The sequence below is a fragment of the Symsagittifera roscoffensis genome, chromosome 6, assembly GCF_963678635.1.
Source record: "Symsagittifera roscoffensis chromosome 6, txSymRosc1.1, whole genome shotgun sequence".
Taxonomy (NCBI): domain Eukaryota; kingdom Metazoa; phylum Xenacoelomorpha; order Acoela; family Convolutidae; genus Symsagittifera; species Symsagittifera roscoffensis.
In genome coordinates this window covers 35,974,831-35,991,009 of record NC_087067.1, presented here as the reverse complement: position 1 = coordinate 35,991,009, position 16,179 = coordinate 35,974,831, and the positions used below count along the sequence as shown (strand labels likewise).

General features: G+C 44.4%; 1 protein-coding gene across 1 annotated transcript; it reads right to left on the bottom strand.

Moving 5' to 3' along the window:
* Nucleotides 1-173: 173 nt before the first annotated feature.
* On the bottom strand, nt 174-2,720 carry LOC134848301 (nuclear cap-binding protein subunit 1-like). Its single transcript, XM_063865696.1, has one exon. It carries the CDS (start codon nt 2,682-2,684, stop codon nt 306-308), a length of 2,379 nt encoding a protein of 792 aa, XP_063721766.1. The 5' UTR covers nt 2,685-2,720; the 3' UTR covers nt 174-305.
* Nucleotides 2,721-16,179: the final 13,459 nt, after the last annotated feature.

Here is a 16,179-nt window from a genome sequence, read left to right as displayed (position 1 = left end):
ATGGAGGAGGAGGAGAGAGGGGGGGGGGGTAATTCGTATATGCTTAAGCGTTGAATTTCTTCATTATTTCAAGACCAGAACGCTCAAATATCCTTAAGCAACTCTGAAATATGATAGATTATTTGCTACAATCTAATTTATCAGTTAACTAGTTAGCTGTTGAGATGAGACTCTTAAAACTCTGAGATGAATTAAATTAGAAATCATGCGCATAACCATCTCATACATTTTTCTTCGAACAGACAAATTTGGGATATCAAATAAAGAGTTTATGACAAGACAGTATGTTTAATCATTTACTCAAATCACAGTCCGTACAGAGATTTGAACTGTTTGAATATTTTCAGAACGTGGTTATTCATTTCAGATGTGAAAATCTCCTGTTCCAAAGCATCAATATGGATAGCCACTTGGTCTCCATAAAGCGATAGACACATTTGAAGTCTCTCACAAATATACTTGTACCATGGCGTGTTAATCGTTTTCTCTCTAGTCAAATGATCCGTCATTATTTCAACAAACCGTCTGAATATTATAAAGAAGAGACTTTTATGCATTTGTTCAGCCAATTCGTGTTTTTCTTTCGCTTCTTCGATATCACTGTCGCTGTCACTTGAGTCACTGTCCGATTCATCCTCGCTATCTTTCTCTTTCTTCTTCTTTTTCTTCTGTTGGTCTTGCTCTGCTTTTAGGAAACTCTGTCTTGTAGCCAACAAGTAACCCTCCATGCGTTTCAAGGTCACGTGAAATATTTCCCATATGTACAGACAGTGTAAGTCTCCATGCATTTCAGAGCTGAAGAGCCAAGACATAACTGCAGTTACAGTAACTATTTCCGTCTTGAGCAACTTGTCAGTCAACAGCAACATCATTTGCTCGTGATTTCTCCATAAAGCATGCACTGACATCAACAGATGATGCATCGCAACCTCATTTGGCGCCAAAAACTTCAGAAACTCATGAAATTTAGTAAGAGCCGAGAACGTGTGTGTAAATGACTGCGATGCTAACGAGAAGAGAGTCTGGACAAAAACGTCGATTTTATCCGGATTGTACTCTTTCAGTTCCGGATTATCTGGGATCTCATTCAATATCTGCAGAATCTCATCTTGCGGTTTCTTTTCAGTCAAAGCTGTCTTGATTTTCAGAGCTACCTGTCCATTGAGTGAAGTTGAATCGCTGTCGTATTTGTAGTTATGAGTCAACTCTGGTGGTACGAAAATCGAGAATGTATCCGGGACCATGTCTTTCACGCTGTCATGGTAAGACAATCTTAGACACTTTAGTAAAGTCTCACGCATGAATATTTGCTTCGGGTGGATTGGATCCAGAGTTAAGCTGTCCGACCAGTCATTCCAGTCCCATTTGAACTGGAAATTGCTCAGATTGTAAGAAAACCAGCTGACAAATCGATCAATACACGCTGTATGCATCGAAGTCAGCCTTTCGTACAACAGTTCAGTAGCTTGGGCTAAAACAACTGGCGCCTTGCTAGCTTCCTTTTTACAGATCTCAATCAGAAGACTTCCGTAGAATAATTCCAAGAATGGTGGTTGCGGGAGTCTGAAAATATGGCCAAAGATACATTCAACTATGCAGTAAATATGGGGAACTTTCTGCGAATTAGGGTACTGCAACAATATTTCGGCGCATTCTTTTCGGTCGAGATGGTAATAAATAATGATCTGTTCGATCCAGTCTTCAATCAAGTATCGGTCGATCGAATGATGTCCAGGCATAATTCCCGGTTGATCCTCGGGACAATCAGTGTAGTCAAACATTCTGAATGTTACTTTTGGCAACGGGTACGGAGAGTGCGCAGTATGAGGCGGGGGCGTTACACTGTGAAGCGTATGTTGGTGAGAATTGACCATAATTCGGTCAAAAGCCGAATACGGTCGAATAAGTTGATGCTCAATCCATTTGTTTTTTCTACATGTCAGAATCTGCTCCCAAAGCGAATCAAGATAATCCTCTTGCGGGTGCGGCTCATTTGAAGACCACACACGCAACATTGGAAGATAGCTCTTCTTCCTTTTGCTTGTTATATACTTGTCAATTTCGAACAAAACTCGCTCAAGGTCAGCCTCCTTTCTATCAGCTAGAATTTTTCCGCACCATGGAAGGGCAGCCAGAACCATATATACGTACCAATCAGACCTGGCTTGAGGAATGTCTTCTTCTTTCAGAACTTCAATAAAAGACTCGAACAAATTTAAAACTGACATAGCCGTAATGACATTACAATTGACCAAATCACCGATAAATCGCGTAATATGGACAGCATCTCGGTGTCTGAGATCTTTCAAACATCGCTTTAACATCTTCACCAACAAATCAACACATTCACCTCCAACATTGAACTTCTTTTGATTTATGAGACCGACGAGTGTTGAATAAATTGTAATCTTCCATGGCATGCTAATTACGCAGTTGCATATCAGGCTTAGAATTAGTTTCTTCTGGTCATTCATATCTTTATCCAGTACCACAGATAAAGTACTCAGATTGTCTTCCAGGGACGCATTGCTCTTTTCGCCAATTCTTGTAATCAAGTCCTGCAATTTTGTATCTGGCCTAGTGGTCATCTGCATGTGCTGATCTCTACCACGCTTCCCAGTTCTGCCCTGGGACTCTTCAACCTCCATGGCCTCATGGCCCCTTTTCCGTTTATATCCATCCATAGTAACCCTGAAAAATACAAACCAGGATTTAAAGCTTAAAAACAAAGCTTAAAATACAACAGCTGATATTACTTCAATATTAACTATTTGCGATTTAAATAGTTCGATTTCGATACGAACGTTTTTGACTGTTCATTACGGTTTGTATGAACACAGAGCAAGATCCACGAAAAAAAACTTTCAATTAATCAAGAAATAAAGGAAGACGAAAAATATCGGGCTCAAATAAAAAATTCTGAATAAACTAGCACGTGCATTCAAATTGGTTGAGTTTTAAGTTGGACGTGTATTTCATTCCAAGGAAATCTGAAAATAAGATTTTGAAAATCAGAAAATGCCAGATAGTCAAGAGGATAAGAATACTACCAGTGGGAAATCTGGAAAAAGCAAACCACCAGTCGCTTCAGAGCAGGAGGGAAGTTCAAAACCGTCGGCTCATCAAGTTATCCCAAAAACAGTCAGTTTCACCACAGGAAGAGGTCCACTGTTTTCCCCTTCAAAGAGGAGCTCAGATGAAAATAAGACGGCTGGCGAGAGGACAGTAGCACCTTCAGGTTTTAATGAGACAGAGAGAACAAGTACTATAATCAATTACACAAAGTCGGTGGCTTCTGAGAGGAGTGCCCGACTGACAGCTCTATTCGGGGAGATGCTGGAAAACAGCGGAGGCATGAAACCTGCCGGTCAGTTCCAGCAGAAGGTGAGAAAACTGCAGCACGAGGGCAAGATCAAGACGGTCGGCAGGGGATTAGAGCGAGACATGGTCAAACTTATCTTCCGAGGAGACCTGACTACGCAGGGTAAGCGGAAGGAGGAACTACAGAATGAGATAGAGCATATGACTAACCGATTGAGAAAAGTTAATGTGGTGTTGGACCACTTGAGGAAAAAGCGGGAAGTGGAGACTATGAAAGTCAGGGTGAAAATGGAAAAGAAGCTCAAACAGGCCACAGAGACTGCGCGTGTGAATCGGGACAAGAGTGTGGCTGATCTAGTGGCGGACAGTGATATGCTGCAAAACATTAGGGACAAGAGAGCGGGCGAGGAACAGAGAGCAGAGAAAGTGGTGGAGGATCTGCGCGAGGACACCAAGCGACTGAACATCTACCTCGTCTCGTTTTATAGATCACTGTTTGGGTTCCAAGATACCGACATGACTAGCAAGAAGTTCAAAAACACGTTCATAAACATATACGATCAATTTATTAGGGGCAATGTGCAGGACCCTTTGATCGAGTTCATGCGCAAAGAACAACTTCTAAAGAGAATCCACTCGTCCAGTTGTAAGAGGGTGGGTGCATTCAGGAGTAAGTCCACCATGCCAGCCCAAAACAGACTGGACTTCCACAGTTCCCTCTATTTCTCCATCATAGAACTGCAGAACGAGACCTCCAAACTGACATCTGAGAAGGTGAAGAAACTCAAAGGTCAGAGGGCACAACTAGTCCAGGACTATCGTGTGGTGTCCAATCATTACTACAGGGCTATGGATCTCCTCGAGCAAAGAAATGTGGACACTGAAAAATACAAAACTGATTTACCATTTTGATATGGCAGAGAAAACTCGAAAACGAACAAGTTTAAGAGTTTGAAATTCTTTCATTCAGAGAAAGCTATTTATTGCGAGAAAAAACTAGCTGATGTCTTTTCCTTATTTAAGTTTTTCCATATCTTTGTTTTGCCCACTCCGGCAATATTTTTCAAAACGTATGGGTGAACAACAACTGACAGAAACGCGACAACCAGTCAACCACGAAGTTCTAATGGGAACACTGAGTACATTATTTCCGAAGTCCTTTAACTGCAAACAAATCATTCAACACAGGCGATGCGGAGCTTCGCACGCCCACCACTTGCGATACCACAAAAACAGTTTTGCCGACTAGCAGACAGAGTCACCAGGTCTGAAAAAATTTCTAAAACAACTAAAAAAACGTTCGTAGAGCAGAAATAATATCTGGATTGATTTCTTATTTGCAGAAAACACGTCCAGAAAAACCATCGACGGCGTTTAATGAAAATTCAAAAAATCAATTACCGAGCGTCAACTGAGCCGATAAAATTTTATCATCATCATCGCCAACACGATAGGACTCAAAGGACGGTTGCTGCAATGGATGTGGGAGCATTTCTAGAAAAGATTCGATGACTCCAACCCCTGTAGCTGGAAAATTCTGTGCGACTGTACCCGAAACAACTGCAGAAATATGTCTAACTAACTGAGCTGAAACTGTGGGGGAAATCCCTTGCGTACGCTAAATTCATATTATTATTCTTTTTTTATTTAGACACCTCTTTTTCGTTAGTTGATACATCTTCGAGTTTTTTGTTGAGCAGTTTCGTAGGCTGTTTCTGGTATTTGTGGGGTGGCAGTGTTTCTGATTGTTCAATTTCTACACTTTGTTACATGTCACTTCATCGGATATAAATCATCATACAAGCTTCGAGCCAGTTAAAACGCCAGAGGTATTTAGTTCCTCAGCAAGCAGACTCGAATGGGCACATTTGCAGATCTTAGCTCATTTCATATAACTTCTCAGGTTAATTCGATAAATTAGAGAAGAAATGAAAACAAAAAAGCTGCCATGGAATTATAAATTTTATTCAAAGACTTTCAGCATTTGTGAGATCCGGAGGCATGCATAAAAATAAGGTTACCCTCGAAACAACCCAAAAATAGATCATTAAGTCAAAAAAATACAAGCTGAAATCATTTCGGTCAGTGTAAAGATTTCAGCTAAAACAAAACAAACGGAAAATATACTGAAAATCAGGCCAAGGAAAATTACAAATTGCACTTGCAGGAGTAAATCGAAACACTAACAGCTACTGAAAATATTTGCGCAGAGCGAAAAAAAACAATCAATCTCAAGATGTGTGTAACATTCGCCCAAATACTACACAGCGACGGAGCGTAGGAAAAGTACCTATTAACGACTGGCAGGCGTCAGTTACCTTAATCCTACTCGTTTTTCACCGTCTCGACCTTGCCAGTTGATTTTCTGGTCTGTTTAGGGCAAAGTAAAAAGTTACCATTTTTAGGCCATCAGTCAAACGACTTTTGATCAGCTTTCGTTTACATGCGAACACATGTAACATTCGCCCGGAAGATACATATCGACGGATAACAAAACTAAGTCTTAAGACGACTGGCTAGCGTCTAAACAGAGCTTTGCATGTTTTTCACCGTCTCTACCAAGCCAGTACTTTTCGGTGGTCTTTCTTACATCAGGCTGACAAAAACGTTACTGTTCTCCGGCTTCGACCAGAACGCTCAAATTAACTGAATTACATGCGAAATTAGTGAGCTCATGGCTGGATCTCTGTATCCCCAGACCACGAGGTCACTCCTAAAAACAGGGCTACTACTTATCATATTACTATTGTTTTTGTTCAGTAGATAAAAATCATCATCTCCATCGAAGATGGATCAACCCTTTCCCCCAACTCCTAGCACCTCATCCTTGTCAAAACTAATCAAAATATCAGTTAAATTCAAGTCAGGACATGACAGGATGCTAAAAGTTTATGTGAGTTAATAAAAGTTTCCGTCCCGAGACCCTTCCGGATTCTTGAATCCGCTGAATCAAGCTCCTTACTCTTGATTTCTTGCTAATCCGGAAGGCTGGTTCTCACCCTTCACCGTTGTTGGCAACGGCCTTGCAACTATTGTAGCAGCACAATAGTTGCAACTCGGAGCGTTCTCTGCTATTCTGTAGTTCGTTGTCGTTTTCCAATCTCGATTTTCGTACTGTTCGCAATCGCAGATAAAAGTTGTTCTGTTTTTTACTCGCTTTTTTGTTAAAATGGCCGTTTCAGCATTTCTCAGAAACGTGACGTCATCATTCGAATTTTTGAAAATTTAAAATACTAGAATATTCTAGCCCTCACCGTTTGGCTAAACGTTCCAATAACGTCGCTAATCCTTCGAAATCATCAACTCAGAAGGCTTACTGCTCAAAATTCGAATCCTGCATAAATTGTATTTTGGCCATTCTGGTCGAATGTCACATACTCCCCGGACAGTCCGGTCAATGTCCTCATTGAATCGCGCAATGTTCTAAATGGTTACAGTGTCATCGAACAGAATTTACAAAATGCACGAAATTACTTTTATCTACGTCACATCGACTCACTGCAGAATATAAATGGCATCATACTACATCACTATAGCCTTCAAATTCTTTCATTAATCTGCACATTGAGGATATGACTTAAGATAAAACATATTTTCTGACTTCCAGTGTCAATGTCCCGATTGAAACTTTTTCTCCTAGATTTAAAAGGTGTTGGCTTGCAGGACAGTCCTGCCAACCAACAAGCTAAAATTATCCTACTATGCTCCTTCCCTTCGGAAATCTTGCTTGTCTATTGTCCTGAGTATTAAAACTAAGAAACTTTGTGGTTAGAAAGAACAATGCAACAACCTCCCTCCTCAAGAAGTTACTCAAGTTTTTCATGTCACCACAAAGTTATCAGTCTTCCTAAGTGATTAAAAACAATCATGCAGGCTGGAATATTTAAATATACTCTTCCCTCAAGCCTTTCTAAATAAATAATAAGTGAGTGTCTCTAAAGCCACTTCAACTAAAACCAAAATGCAAATTTATAAATGCAACAATTTCCAAACTCAACTAAATGTTTCAGTTTTCAATTACAACTTGGTTGCTTGGTTTCTCACTTGAGTTTTTCACACACATAAAACAATTCTGAATTTTAACGTTTCTTCGTCATCCCTTTGTTCTCTTCTTTTTTCGTCGTTTAGAAGTTCTAAAACTTCTGAATTCTTCTAATTTTCTTTCTTGCTGCCTCTTGTTTTCTCGACCATTCGTCAATGCTCCATTTCCTCTTCCTGTGACACTGACTACGCACTCTCGGTTTCCGTGTCTTGTAGCACGTCATTGACTATCCTGACGCTGTTGGAAGCCGTCCTCCAACACTTCTGCTCTTCCACCCTCTGTTTACAGCAAGGTAGGGGATCCACGTTTGATTCTCTGTTTCTACAGAAGCTGTTGTGGAGACACAACGTCACGTTTCTCTCCAAATCTTCTTTCAGCATCTCTGCCTTCTCATTTCCACTACGCTCGCTCGTCCTGGAAATTCTTTTCACAGCGGTGGTCACTGCATTCCGATGGGTCACGAAAGCTCGCTTGAAAGCTCCTGCCCCAATGTCCAGCTGATATTCACTGTACACTCTGCCATGTTTCGACATATGCTTTTTCGCATACTCGTACAACCATGCAGTCATGTTAGCTCTGAACCATGGCATCAATCGTTTTCTTGCCCATATCTTCTTCACTTCCATCGGAATGCTTAGAACTTTGCACATTGTCTCAAAAAGATCTAAATCTTTTAGACAATCTAATTTCTGCAATTGTTCTCTCGTCGGTGCCTCCTGTCTATTATTTTCTCTCACATGAGCTTCCAGCCATCGTATCGCCATCATAACTCCCACTATCACTATTGTTATGGGCTGTGATGAATCTGGTAAACCCATGGAGAGCAGCTCTCCAGAGTCCCAGATCAACACCAAATTACTACGCTTGGGATACCACCAGGTCTGCAGCAAGCAGTGGCAAGGAAACTCGTCATGTGTCAACATGATGCTCCTCCAATTGCGTTTTCCTGAAGCTTCCAGCAATGGTTCCACTTCCATCATCACTCGGTGGATTTCATCATTCTCATCTACTGCATTGTAATCTGTGACAGTTGATCCTCTCTGTTTCTGTTTTTCAAAGTCACTGAAGTTCCCGCTCACATATCCCATGAACTTCTTTCCTAGTATTGACTCCAACTCCTCTTTGGTTCTCTCTGGAACTGCTGAGAACATCTTACATAGTAACTCGTAAGACTTTTCAGACATTCTCGCCAATCTCACGCACTTTGGCACTGAGAAAGCTTGATCCACGATCGTTCTTGTACTCTTCACGTCCACAGCCACGAAATGTACAGGGTATCTGCTCTTGCACATTGGAGCCAACGTTGAACCCACCAAATATCGTGCTCCTGATGGTCTACAATAAGTTTCGCTGTGTCTGATGTTCATCTCCGTTTCGATTGCTTCCCTCCATTTTCCTATATACTTCTGCTCAGTCTGCAGAACTCCTGGGAACACTTCTACGCTGATGGCTGTGACCATCTCATGTTTCTGTTCTAGATTCAATAGTGACTCTAAAGAACCAAACATGCTGTAGAATCCTAGTGCTGTCACTAGATTCACATCGGTTCCTCCATGGCAATCTGCTATCAGTTCCGTTTCCGTTCTTGCTTTCATCACTACATTTCCAAACAATACAGTCAACTGCTTGTGTTGTTTCTCCAGGGTTTTCACACAGTCTAGACTTCCACAAACGTGACCCTCTAGTCCACAGACTTCCGCCAGACAGCTACCAGGTTTGACCCAGTCTTCTGGTCCCCAGCCAGGCAACTCCACTCTATCTTCTCCGTTGCTCTTAGAGGCTGTTATCATCACATTATATATGATGTTGAGGTCACGCAGGTTACAGTCCGCATTCAGTTCCCTCTGTATGTCCTGTGTCGCCCGTAATATTGAGTCAGCGTTGGGACTAGGACACCACGATGGCTTCATCAATTCCCACACTGCCATCAAGCTCATTCTCAGTAATTCATCTGAGAATCCCAACCCAAATTCCACTCTCTTGTCGGATTTTGGTACTGAAGGTGCAGTCACCTCTTCTTCCAAGACCAATCCCAATTTGGCCTGTGGATTGTTAACGCTCTTAGTCGTCACAATTCTGGACGTCCAGAATCTTAGTAACACCGCCTGCTCATAATCAAAGAAGCAATCACGTATGTCTTCACTCAGGAAAGGATTGTACGCTATCCCTATGATCCCGGATACATAGCTATATGACTTCTTCTTGATCGGTCCACAGTATTCACTGGATTTCGGCAATGCTCCCATAGATTCTTTAGTGAGCCTCAACTCCTTGTTTGAGAATCTCCTGATCTCGTCTATCTTTTTCATGGGTTCCAATTCTTCAGGTTCTTTCATGTTCACCCTCATCGGTTTACTTTGCTGCATATCCAGCATTGCTAGTAAGAACATGGCTTTCGTTCGCTCATCGCCTTCCTTCAACATTTTAACACAAGTGCTTAATGCAGGTACTGAGATCTGCTCTATCAGGAATCGAATGAAACAGAGAGCGTCTCTCCGCTTTGCACACGCTACTGCTGCTCCCTCCTGGACTATCAGATCCCTCAGATTCGTCATAAGGAAAACTTTTTCCTCCTTTGATCTCTTCCTTTCTTCCGAATCATATTCTTCGCGAGTCAGTCCCATCATGCACCAGGCGAGCCTGAGTTGTAATTCTGTCCTTACGTAAGGTACTGCCACGAGAGCATGTATTCTTGGCGTAGTCCTCATTTCTTCTTCGAAATACCTCAATACTACTGCTTTCCATGGAAGGCTCACTAACTGCTCGATCGTCTCCGCCTCTACGTCAGACGACGCCAAAGTTCCATACGCCTTCTGCTTGAGGGTGGTGCCTTGCAACATCATTTCCAGATAACCCTCCATGGCTTTTTCGTCTTCCAGGGCCACTACATACCCTCTAGCCGAGTTCCGGTATTCCAACATCTCCATGTATCCACCGGTGGGTTCATCTATCGACACTGTCTCCGACACTGTTAGTCGGTTGTATTCCACTGGTGTCAGTTGTCCTGCAACACTCCCTTTTCCATGATTCATGGGAGATGGTTTGAAGTCCCTCATTTTACTCTCTCCACATTGACTGAGTATTTCCATTTCTAAAGTTGCTCCAGTCAGAGTGCGGTCACTCCTTTTGGATTTATAACCGGTTGACTTTATCCCCGCCATGAGAATGGGTGGCACCATCGCTATATCAGTTAATATTCTATCTGTGCCAGACAATTGATAATCACCTTGCCCCAAATCCATGACTTCCTCGACTCGTTTTCTTTTCGCTGAGTTACCAGCTTTCATCGATATTTCCGAATCCACTTTCGTCTTTCCAATCCTCCTCGGCATCACTCTGCTGCCTAACTTCATTTTCATCGCATTGATTTTATCAATCACCATTTTCGATCGCATCGTTCCTCTCCTGGTCCTTGACAGGTACACCACCTCTCCTTCATTATCCTGCGGTGTCATCTTGATGGGAGAATTCGCTTCACTCTCATCAGTGGCTGAGTCGATCAATAACTCACTCAGTCTCCCTTCACACTCATCAAGCTTGTCAAGTACTTCTCTCATCAAGGGTTGATTGAGACCTGTTTTGAGAATGGACTGGGTCCCATAGCTCTGAATCACAGTCCAGACTTCTTCCATGAACGCCACTCTGTCCAGCTTACATCCCGTCCTACTCTCGTGGTCTCGGTGATGTACTTCCCATTCTTCTTCGGGTAGCGTTCCCAAGAAAGGTACTCTGGCTGAGGCCTCTATTCTTCTCCTCCGAGGTGATTCCATGAGGATTCTCTGATCGTTATTTCTTGTATTGCCAGGAGAGCTGCTCTCCGGCAAATTCCGTTTCATCTCCTCAAAGGCTGACGGAGGTTCCAGTGTCGAGATGCCTTCATCCGCTGGCTCAGTCGTTTCCAACGTGTCTGCATTATTCTCAAGATCACTGAAGATATTGAAATCCAGGCTGGATGTTCCTCCTGTCGATGCCCTGTCGTCCTCCCCACCAGCTTGATCTTGTTGCATGGGTTCTTCAGTCTGACGGTTTCCACCCTGTCCGTCATCTCCTTCTGACTTGTCCCTATTCGAGTTCGATGGTCCTTGTTTGTCATTGTCAGCTTCTTCCTGGAATCTCGGTATGAGCAATGTACCGGCTGATTTATCTTCCTCTTCTCCATGGACCACTTTGATTTCTTCGCAGCCGAAGGGTGCTAGGAAAATTCTCGTCTGCAATACTCCCGCAGCTTTCATCTCTTTTCTCACACTGGTCAGGATTACTGAGGCTTCAGGCAATTCAGTCCTGCCTCTCATCCTCATTGGAGCTAAGCCTAGTCCCCTCCATTCCTCATCAAATCCTTCAGGCTTGGGAGTAGCAGCGTTGCTTATTCGCCTTCTCGTCGCTTGATCCGTGTACGCAAATCGTGTGTACTGTAACACGGCGGCATTTCTCCCCACGAAGTATGGATCCATCGTCGCCGAGAAATTCCCTACTCTCCTTTCATTGGTTTCGAATGCTCTCAACCTAGGAGTTTGTACTACGGAGACTGCTCCGAGCAACATGCTTCTTATCAGAGGGAATTCAGGGATTGCTTCGGGTAGCTTCTTGTAATCGCCCCAGTCCTTCGTCTCTTCTCTCACCTTGTGATACGCTGCTGTGAGACGAGGCACTCTGGTCATTTCGCCATTCGTTTTGTCATAGGGCCTCAGATTCCAAAGCTTTGGAAACACCTCGATGTGCCCTCTTTCTACTTCTCCCATGCGGTCACAGAAGTGATCGTCAAAATTGATGACTGTCATCTCTGGCTCCGATATTTTCGCAAATAACAGATCTTCACTCATGAGCTCTCGCAATGCGTGCTGCTCACACCAGTTCAGTGTACTACCGTCCACTGCCGATATGAGGTTCAGGTGCAACACCGACCTCCTATATGCTTCCACTTTAACGTCAGGGAACGCAAAGGTGACTGCTGGTCCATAGATCACTGTCACGAACTCCGTGACTCCTCTGATCAGTGCCAAGGGATCGATTCTCATAGCTAAGCTCAAATCTGTTAACAGCGGCATGCCTCCAACATGTCGTCTAACATCTTCCTCTCTTTCAATTGTCTCGTCTTCTCCGGTTCCAAAGCGATTTTGCTGCAAGAGATACTGGATAAGAGTGTGTCTCAGGTCTCTTATTTTGTTCCACGAGTCTGTGGATTTCTTCATATCCAGATTCCTCACTCTCTCTTTCATCTGCTCTGGACAACGTGCCAGTTTCATCAGTCCTCCCAAGTTTCCGTGGGTTATTGCGATCAATGTCAGAAGTCCATCTAGTCGCAGGTTCTGTATTCCATCCGTAAGCAGTATCACCGGTCCTTTCACGAAATTCTCCGCCCCAAATGTCACGAACAGGGCTATTAATTCCACTATCGATACTTTCACTACCGCTTGGAGGAATTCCTTTATCAAGTAGTGCGAGACTTTCGGGTAGACTTTTGCCAAGAAGGACGCGGTCCATCCGGCTCCCAACCCTTCTAGCATGCTGTCTGTCCTTTCAAATCCCTCCTGTCCTTTCACTTCCTGGGTCCAGAAGGTTTCCAGAGTAATCTGACACATTCTATTCACGAACTCAGCTGTCTTTTCTCCGGCATTTTCCGCCAGGTTCACCTCCTTCAACAAGTAGGCGTGTATCTTAGTGATAATTACTGGGCCTTGCTGAAAAGCATCTGCACCCAATGCCGCTACTCTCGGACTCAGGTGTAGCCACTGGTTTGCTTCCGGCTTGGTTCTCAGCACCATCGCTTCCAGATGAGCTCTCGTCTCCAGTGAATTCTTTCTTCTCGTGTCTTCACTCGCCACTTCCATTGCTCGGAACCACAAGTCGTTGGACATCGCCGTGATCACTCGATGGTCGTCATCTATTCCTGGTTTCAGTTTGAGTTGCCGACTGAAGTTGGACAGTTCCAACCCCAGCACCTCGTCCAACACCAACATGTGTAGCGCGTGGTCCTTGAACCCTCTCATCGCGTTTGAGATATCTGACCATACTGCAGGCAGTTCAGCCTTAAGTGGCCTCAGGTTCTCCATTTCTATCATGCGATTCGGGACTGATATGATCACATCATATTTTCCCTCCGAAAGTAAGGCTACCATTGCATACACAAATTTCAGTCCATCCGGGAGATATGCATATCCCGGAGACAACGCAAATACTACTCTCAACGTCACTTTATTGAATGATCCCTCCTTTGTCGCGTCTACCACTTCACCCATTGACTCCAGGATGTCTTTTATCGCTGGCCATACTGCGTTTTCTGCTGTTGCAGGATCTCTGAGCCTGCTCAGAAAACCTCTACTGTGTAGATGGTCATTGATGCCAGCAAACACAATCGTTATCGGGTTCATTTCTGTCTGCCTTTGTACCCCTATAGCCAATGACACTGATTGCAATAGGTCTAGGTCAACTGCGGCCAGCATTATGACGTCCGGCCAAAACAAAGACTTAGAGGTGTACACGAACTCCGAGTTCGCTACTACCATGATTTTGGCCTTTCTCATCTCTGCTTTGTCGTAGGCGGCGAAGATGGTCTCATCTTTCTTTATCGCTGTCAATCCGCCATATCTCTGGGCATCACCATCTTGGTTCACTAGTTTTGGGTACACTCTCTCCTTCACATGACCAGGTGGTGTCGTCAATTGCCTAAATATCTTCACGTGTTGTCCAATCGGCGCTCTCGCCGTCAGGAATCTTCCTGGCCTTTCTTCACGATTCCTCTCATCATGGTTCAATCTCACATCTTGCAACGGTCTTGCATTCACAGGTCCTATTGTGTTGTTGGAGGGCAGTCCCTCCAAGTCGGCAAACCTCAAGGCCGTCGTGGAGCTGAAATTTATGCTAGCGGCTATCAACCAGTCTACACCGGTTATCGAGTACAATCTGCTGACGGATAGCGTCGCTCCATTCAGCATCCTCCTTGCATCTTCGATGAAGCTCACTCTCTGTAGGTCCAGCTTCATTAGTTCTTCTTTGTATATATGCCAAGGAGACGGTATGGATCGCGACCACATCAATGAGCCTCTGCTCGGTCTCTCCTCTCGACTGGTACTCGTCGTCTCCAATCTAGTGTCCGATCTGGATGTGCCTGCTACTTCCTCGATTGGTTGGTTGACAGGTCCTATCCTTTTCCTAGGATGGATTGTCCTCCTCATCGGTGCTTCTCCCAACCGATCTTGTACGTCTGTTCTTCGACCTGGTTCACTGGAGCTTTGTTGCCGGTAATTTATGGCGGCTGGGACCGTACCCAAGCGTGTTTCCAGGTTAGGAGGCACAAAGGTGGTGATCACCGTATCACTCACCGTTCCCTCTTCCTTCAGCACTCCTGTGTCAAAGAGTTCTGCTTCCAGCTCATCCAACCGTTCTTGGAAGACTCGATTCAACCAAGCTTGTCCTTCGATACTGTCGAAGTGGATGCCATCTGTGGTCAGTCTGGCTTGATCCATGGCTCTCAATTCATGTTCAATGTCCATGAGGATCATTCTTCCGGCATTTCGATTTGCTAGGTTTCTCAAGATGTTGTTCCATCTCATGACTCCCTCGTTGTGCCTTCTTCCTGATGCTGTCAGGCTTCTTGTGTTCATTGGCACCGTGCAAACGGTCAGTACCGCGCAACTGAACTTCTGCCAGAGAGTAGTGAACAGACACACCATCATTGATTCCCACAGTGCTTCCTGCTCATCTGATCCTCTGGAGATATCATTCGTCCCAACTAAGATCATCACATTGGGTATCTTCCCTGGATTCATCAGCTCCACCATGCGATATAATTGGGCAATCGTCGCGCCTCCAAAGGCCATCACCGTGGTGACCCATGAGGTCCTCAAATTCGACAGTACTCTGACTAAGCTGTCTCCTAATATCAGGTGAGATGTCCCGAGTGGTGGTTGCTGCAGGTTCACAGCCGGGCTCCAGGTAGCTCGATTGAAGCAGGCTCTCGGATCTGTCTCCGGAACTCCCGTGAAACTATACTTCAATTGATTATTCTTCTGCACGTCTATTACACGAGACACTTTCTTCGCTGGCATCTTCCTTACTTTCCTCTCTGGGATTCTCGAGTTCCCCATGAGTGGTGTCACGTTACTCATCCCTTGTCTGATTACTGTCTGGGAGAGTTGTACTCTGCCCGTATCGTCAATCGTTCCATAGGGTGCAGTCACCCCGGAACCTGGTGCATTCTTGTTAGCGACCAATCGTCCAGCTGTCTCTATCAGTTTTCTCACTGTCTGTTCTACGACGGGATCACCCAAGGTGTCACTAGGATCCGGGATTGTTACTCGGTTCGTCTCTGCTGGAAGCCGTGTCTCCGTTGTTTGACTCATTTCTCGAGGTGTCAAGAGCTCCATCGGGGACTGCCCACGAGGAATATCCCTTGCAGGTATCATTTTCTCAATGGACGTCGTCAACGCCACCTGCTCCGATCGCTCTTTGTATTCCTGCCTTAAGCGTTCGATCTCTTGACCCTGCTTTTTGTTGCAGTCTTCAAACAACTTTCTCCACATGTCCCGGTCTTCCTCCATCGCCAGCATGGTCTTCGTCATATCGTCTAACTCCTTCTTCGTACTTCTCAACTGATCGTTCATCTCGTCCAGATCTTGTATGGTTTGGTTCGTCTGAACCTTCTGTGTTACTTTCGCCCCTTTTGGTGGCACAGCTGCTCTCAGTGGTGAACCAGACGAGGTCGCCTCGCTGTTCATCTCCCGATGCATTCTCGTCAGCCCAGGTTTGGGCTTGGAGGGCATTGGCATCTCACCTGGTTGGTAAGTCCTAGAACTTCCCAACCCAGGCTCATTCGCCAA

Bases quoted from the DNA above. Each gene is read 5' to 3' on its own strand.
- LOC134848301 (XM_063865696.1), bottom strand. From the start codon at position 2,684: ATGGATGGATATAAACGGAAAAGGGGCCATGAGGCCATGGAGGTTGAA.